Source organism: Populus euphratica, unplaced genomic scaffold (assembly GCF_000495115.2).
Source record: "Populus euphratica unplaced genomic scaffold, PopEup_1.0 scaffold2.1, whole genome shotgun sequence".
Classification (NCBI taxonomy): Eukaryota; Viridiplantae; Streptophyta; class Magnoliopsida; order Malpighiales; family Salicaceae; genus Populus; species Populus euphratica.
Genome location: NW_011499846.1, coordinates 2528125 through 2535421, shown reverse-complemented (window position 1 = coordinate 2535421; position 7297 = coordinate 2528125). Strand labels below are relative to the sequence as shown.

The 7297-nt window shown below is 37.8% G+C and overlaps 1 protein-coding gene across 1 annotated transcript; it reads left to right on the top strand.

The window, feature by feature from the left end:
• The first annotated feature begins 353 nt into the window (after positions 1-353).
• On the top strand, positions 354-7297 carry LOC105131257 (SNF2 domain-containing protein CLASSY 3-like). Its single transcript, XM_011034160.1, has 4 exons — positions 354-439; positions 549-2085; positions 3379-3537; positions 4160-7297. The coding sequence occupies exons 2-4, from the start codon at positions 574-576 to the stop codon at positions 6104-6106; spliced, it is 3618 nt and encodes a 1205-aa protein (XP_011032462.1). The 5' UTR covers positions 354-439; positions 549-573; the 3' UTR covers positions 6107-7297.

The window sequence follows — 7297 nt, the reverse complement described above, 5'->3', positions numbered from 1 at the left end:
TTCCAATAAAAAAAAATAACATGAGAGTTCACTTAACACATTACAATGCAAGATTTGAATTCAAATAAAATCAGGAAAAATATATTTATAAAAAAATAAATAAATTCGAATATCAATTACGTGTCTAAAATCTGATAATGCCTAGAATATCCTAATTCTTTCGAAAAAGAAAAGGAAAAGGAGAAGGGAATAAAATCAGATTCCATGTTAAAAGGTTGATTTTGGTATTTCAAAAGGCATCTTAAAGAGACAGTTGATTGTAGAATTGTATATAAATCAAAATCAATCTTCACATGGGTCCCACGCCATTAATGTCTAAAAGTCCTACTGGCCATCGAAAACCCACGCCATATCAAAATCGCGAAGCAAACTCAAACGCTCCTGTAACAAAAGACAACATATACTCAACGCGCCGTTCTCCTTCTCCCTCTCTGCAATGGTATCTTTCTTTCTCTCTAAAAATTTTAGTTCTTTTATGTTTGACCTATAAAAAGATGATGTCTTTATGTGCTGAAACTGAGTTTTTGTTTTTGTTGATTTTGGCATAGAAATATTGAATCTTTATGTGCAAGGATGATGGACTATACATTGCCTATATCTAAAAGGACCAGGCTTAGAGAAGCTGAAGTGTATAAGAAATTGCATGATGAGATTAGGAAAGGGAGAAACCAAGGGAAGGAAAGCAATGCTGCCGCTACTGTGTCAACGAATGGACTTAATGGTGCTCTTGAGGAAAGCGTTGGCGGGTTGTCTTACAAAGGTAGTAGAAGTCCAGTTGTCTTGGATGATAGTGAAGACGATGCGTTTTTGGATGACTGTGAAAATGGGGGGCTTGAGGAACGGTTGGATGTTGTTTCCCTTGACGATAGTAATGATGATGATGACCAGAGTGAGGGAGTAGAGAGTAAGAGTTTTGACGTTGATGGTAAGAAGAGTGAGAGAACAGATGCGGTTGGAAGTTGTAGTGTCGTGAAATCTGATGGAGAGGAGAGTGGGAGATCAAAGGTTCCTCTTCCTCGTTGGAAGAGAATTGTGAACGAGAGTTATAATGGTGATGTTTTTGCGCATGAGAGGAATGAGGGTGGCGTGTGTTTTTTGTCGAGTGGAATTGGGAACGGAAGTGGTGGGGTCGGTTTGAAGGGGAGGGACAGTAATGGGGTAGCCGGAAGGGCTGATTTGCAGTCCGGGTTTTGTGAAAAGAACAAGGATGGTAATGTTGTTGTTGTTGGTGACGATGATGATGTTGCTTGTATTATTTTGGAGAAGGATGCAGATGAATTGCAGATTTCTTCTAGTGGAGAAGAGGAAACCTTTAAAGATGATGAGCATCATAGAGTGGAGTTACCGGAGAGTTTTATGGTTGAGGAGGAAGAGAAAGAAGAGGATGGTGATAGGGAGCAAGGTGAGATGGAATTGAAGAGGAACAAAGTTTATGGAATTGAAGTGTTATGCGACTCTGATATTGGTAAAATTGAGAATAATGATGTCGACATGGATGATTCTGTTTGTGTGGCAAAACGTACCCGATCACACTATAATTTGGAATCGGCTAAGAAGAGAATGAAGCTTGAAACAGTTAGCCGACCACTTTGTGTTGACGAGGAGAAGTTAGATGATAATGGTGACAATGATGAAGATGATACTGAAACCTATGAAGCAGTTGATGTTGCGAAGAAAGTTCGGTCTAAGAAAGGAAAAACTAAACCAACAGGAGGGCATGGTGGTGACGTTGATGATGGTGATGAGACTTGTGATCATAGGTCTCAGAGAAGGATAATTGAGTCTAGAAAAGGCAGTAGAGATGAGCATGGGCATGGTGTATGTGGAAGGAAGCCTAGTAAAAGAAGGCGAAAAGAATATGAAGTTGTCAAAATTCTTGCAAATTCCATTTTTCTGGACCAGAAAGATGTGCCTTTCAAAGAAGAAAGGGAACCACTCGAGGAGCCAGTTCTTCCTCTGAAGTTCACATTTGGAATTGAAGAGTCAAGTCCTCCTGTTAAATCAGAAGAGGAGAAACAATTGGAGGAACTTTGGGCTGACATGGCCTTAGCTCTTTGCTTGAAGGATACCACTGATGATTCAACGGTATGTTGCCATGGATAATACAAGCACTTAAACAAATTATCTTTCCTTTAATTTATCCAGTCTATCAGCTTGTGAATACTGCTGGAAATGTAGGTTTTGCAATTTTGTTCCATTATTTTTACCTTATTAGGCTTCATGTTACTTCAACTAACAGGTTCCATGTTCTAAGTTTATTGTTGACCTATTTTGAGGTCTCAACTATCTGAACGTTTTATGAATGAAATCATCTGTAATATTGGCGAAATTTTCATCGTAGTTTGATATTGACAATGCATGACACGACGAGTTTAGACATTTTGATATCGTCATTATTAGAGCAAAACTCCACTCTTATGTTCTGAGTAGTAAACAGAATACCTTAATTATACAGAATCACAAACTGCATTTATGAAGTCCAACCCAATAAACAGCTTATGTAGTTTTTCAACAGCTGTAATACGAAAGGAAAAGTTTCCCTTGTCATATTTAGTTCAAAACTCCTGGGGCAGTGCCATCCTCTTTGCATCAGAAATTTAAGATCGGATATCTAGTTTTTCTTATGATCTGATTTGATGATTGACTGAGGTTTTCCCGTTGGGTTTTTTTGTATTACTGCTTATTTAGTTCTTCAAATCCTCAGATTTATGTAGGGCTTAGGTGAAGACTTTAGGCATGATTAGTTCATGCTGGATTGAGTCTGTTCTTGATAAAGACTTCCCAGCAATTGTAATGACATTCAATATTTTCTTTATTAAATTACACCAAATGCACTCTCTCTTTTCTAATGCATTTGGTATCTAAATCGTAAATCATAAAGGCTACCAAAACTAATGCACTTTTTTTTGACTGTCAAATTGCTGGCTTTATTAATAGAGAATTTATTATTTGTTTAGATGCATCCATTTGAGGGGGGGACTATTTCATTGAATGATTGACATTTTGGATGCTTGTTTACGTCCTCTGAGTCCTGTTGCCAACAACTTTGTAATGCATTTCGCCTTACAATTCTATAATTAGAATGACAATCGGCTTATCTAATAAGTGCTGTAGAAACCACTGAGAGCAGTGGTATCTCAAAAACCAGGTGAGAACATGAGTTTTTGTCAGATGAGATTATTAAACCATTTTTTTCGGGTTGCCATTCTGTGACTATTTGCATATTCTTGCTTTTTATTTGTATGCATATTGTTTGCATTATATTTATTTTTGTCTTGAATCTATCTATTATGCCTTGACAGGTTTCGAGTTTCTAATTGCAATGAAATGTAATCCTCTTCTATTTAAGTGAAACTTGCATTGTTTTGTGTTGATCAGCTGGATGAAAATGACGATGACGCCCATGAGGTTGAACCTGATACAGTCACCCTTTGTCGTCAGGGGAATCACGAGCTTTATCTTGATGAAGAAATTGGACTTCTGTGCAAATATTGCTCTTTTGTGGATTTGGAAATCAAATACCATGTGCCCCCTTTTGTAAGTCTTGTCATCCTGAATAAATCTTCATTTTGTTCATGATTAGTAGTTTATATTGCTGCATTAACGCATGATGATTGAATTCATAGCAATCTGCCTTATTCATCAAAGTTAGATTGGTCTACTAGCTGTTGAAGGTAATAAGAAATGTGCTTTGCAATTGTCTTGCTTACCTGACTACTTTGACTTGAAAATGCAGCTCTTTGGCCTAGTCTATGTCTGACCAACTCTCTGTCAACCTTTTTATATAAATGAATTATGAGCCTAATGTCAAATGGTTGTTTGTTTTGAAGTATTTTTTTCTGGTTACTAAAAATAATCAGCCAATGGGTAGGAATACTGTTTTCCAAGGCCACTTCTTGTTGAAACTGTACTGTATTTGTGGCCTATGTAATGATTTTCCAAAGCATAGATGAGTTTTTGCCTGTACGCACATGCCCAATTCTGACTCTTTGATGTAATAATTTGACAGCACAGAATAATATTTCATTTGAAATTGATGCTTTATTCTTTCTTTAAAAAATATTATGCATTCTATTCTATTTTCCTATAATCTCTTAGTAGAAATTGCTCATATAACATTTGATTTCTGAAATGTTGACTGTCTGTGTCTGTGCTGCAGGATAGATATCCTAGGGGGAAATCAGCTAGGAGAGACTTCGTGACAATGCAACACAATATCTTCAATGATCTCCATCACCAAGATTCTGGTCGTGGCACACATCCTGATTATGATCCTTGCACTCTTGCGCAAGGCACGGTGTGGAACTTAATTCCTGGTATTGGAAAGGGTATGCATGGACATCAGCGTGAAGGCTTTGAGTTTCTGTGGAAAAACATAGCTGGAGGTATTTATCTTGACAAGCTGAAAGACAATTCTAACTTAAATGGTGGGACAGGATGCATTATATCCCATGCTCCTGGGACTGGGAAAACCCGCCTAACCATAGTGTTTCTCCAGACATATATGCAATTATATCCAACAAGCAGGCCTGTAATAGTTGCTCCTTGCAGCATGCTCCTTACATGGGAAGCAGAGTTTTTGAAGTGGGGGGTCGACATTCCCTTTCACATTATGAACAAGAAAAATCTTTCTGGAAAAGAAAATAGGACAGCTATGGATCTTTTCAGGGAACTTAAACCTGCAGAACGTGGTTTAAATGCCATCCGCATGGTGAAATTATATTCCTGGAAAAAGGAGAGGAGTATCCTGGGGATCAGTTACAGACTTTTTGAAGAACTTGTTGGTGAAGAAAAGAGTAAAACCAAAGTATCAGATAAGACTGAAGATGACCAGGTAAGGAAAGTCCTTCTTGAACTTCCTGGTCTTTTAGTCCTTGATGAAGGACATACACCTCGAAATGACAGGAGTCGTATCTGGAAAGCTTTGTCGAAGGTCCGAACACAAAAACGGATTATACTCTCAGGAACACCCTTCCAAAATAACTTTGATGAGCTTTACAACACACTGTGCTTGGTAAAGCCTAAATTTGCAGAAGAGATCTCGTCCAAACACCATAGAGCTTTTCCTAAAAGGCGTGATTGCAAGAGAAATACTGATGCGAGAAGGAATTGGGCCTCCTTGACAACTGCGATTGGCAAAGTCACTGACCATAAACTGGAAGCTCAGAGGGTCGAAGAGCTTAGAAAGATGATTTGGCAATTTGTGCATGTACACAAGGGTGGTGTGCTACGAGAAAGACTCCCTGGATTGAGGGACTCTGTGGTTATCTTACAGCCAGTCCATTTGCAGAAGACCCTTCTTGAAAATTTTAAGCAAATTAATGGCCTGGATCATTTTGAGATGGAATATTCGTTGTCTGTGCTTTCTGTACACCCTTCTCTGTTGCCAGAGAAATCAGTTGGAACCCTGGACTTTGTTGATCGGATGGAGTTAGAAATGCTTAGATCAAAACCTGAGGCTGGAATCAAAACAAAATTTCTTATGGAACTCATTCGGCTTTGCCAGGCGAGGAATGAGAAAGTTCTGGTGTTCAGTCAATATCTTGAGCCACTGAACTTGGTAATCAAGCAGCTTGAGTTAAATTTCAGTTGGATCCAAGGAGAAGATATGTTATATATGCATGGAAAGCTTAAAATAGATGAACGTCAAACATTGATTAAGCATTTTAACAATGCAAGTAGTAATGCAAAAGTGTTGCTCGCATCAACTAGAGCTTGTTCTGAAGGGATAAATCTTGTTGGTGCTTCAAGAGTGGTTTTGCTTGATGTTTTGTGGAACCCATCAGTGGAAAGGCAAGCCATCAGTCGCGCCTACAGGCTAGGGCAAGAGAAAGTTGTCTATATTTACCATCTCATTACTTCAGGGACAATGGAAGAGGAAAAGTATTTTTGCCAAGTTGAGAAAGAGCGATTGTCAAAGCTAGTGTTTGATTGCACAAACAGAAGTAGCAATCATCAGACAGGTGTATTTGATATCGCAGAAGATAAAAAGGATAGAATTCTAGAAGAAATGGTTCAACATGACAAGCTTAAACTCATGTTTAAAAAGATTGTGTACCAACCAAAAGATACCAATCTAGTCAAATCTTTCAACTTGGATTTGTAATAAATCATGCTGAAATTTTGCTACAATAATATCCTCAAAAGATGCACAGCAATATATTTCATACTATGATTTATGATTTTGAGTGTGATTTATTTTGGAACATATAAATGATTCAGAACCGATGTTATGTTTTGATAATTTTCTTTTTATTGCAGGGAAACCTTAGGAATCTCAATGTTAGTTGATATACATTTAAATGAAAACATTTAACTAGCAGATGTAACACTGATTTTGTTGCAGTTTACAGTGTGTTTGCCACAATATAGGTGTTCATTCTGAATTTGTTATAGGCAGTACTATACTATAACTATTTGCTATAATACAAGTCTGCGAATTCCCAATTCTTCTTCACACCTCTCCGAACCCTAAAATCCCCAATGTCACAAGATACCCAATTATAATTTACAATCTCGTTTGCAACCCATAGCTTCATCATCTCAGTCCTCAGCATATAAAAGATTGGTTGGTGGAGAAATTAATTTTCCATCCTCTACTGTCATAACCCCATCAAATGTGTCCTCCTTGTCCTACAATATTGAATTTGAAGATGACAGATCTTTACTGGTTTGTGCAGCTTCACCACAAACGCCTGAAGTTTACGGCTACTAAGGGCCTCCTATGATCTGTAGTCGTATCAATACCTTTCCCTTTCCATGTTTCAGCCATTCACCCCAGCTTCCCCATTCTTATTGTAGATTTGCAGTCGTATCAGCCTGTAATAAAAATGACTCCTCTGACTAGTCATTTTTCTATCCTCTCCGGACATCTTCACATCACTGTTTTCTTCCCCTTATTCTCCCACTCTTACTTTTCTGTCTTCCAGGCATCTTCACAATCTTTGGAGGATAGATGGATGGTAATCTTGTTCTTGTCGACCCATAAAACTGGATCCTGATCTGGTTGAGTTTCTAGTTGAATTGAAAAGGATACGAGTGGATGGTCTGGCCAAATCTAATGACGATCCTGCGACTCGCAGATTAATTCAATAATCAAGTTTTTTTCCGGATTAATCCCTAAGCGGCTATGACATCTATGCCTTTTCCCATTAACTGGATCATTGAAATACTGACAAGATTTGGTAAGCTTTTCTTTTCAGTATCAATCATCAACATTCTCAAAATACTGCACAAAGAAGGCCTTGAAACCAAAATAAATGAAGTTAAACAAATTTAATTAACTGGTAAATTACTA

Coding starts and splice junctions, on each gene's coding strand:
- LOC105131257 (XM_011034160.1), top strand. CDS start 574: ATGATGGACTATACATTGCCTATATCTAAAAGGACCAGGCTTAGAGAA. Junction 2,086..3,378: donor ATACCACTGATGATTCAACG/GTATGTTGCCAT, acceptor TGTGTTGATCAG/CTGGATGAAAATGACGATGA. Junction 3,538..4,159: donor AATACCATGTGCCCCCTTTT/GTAAGTCTTGTC, acceptor TCTGTGCTGCAG/GATAGATATCCTAGGGGGAA.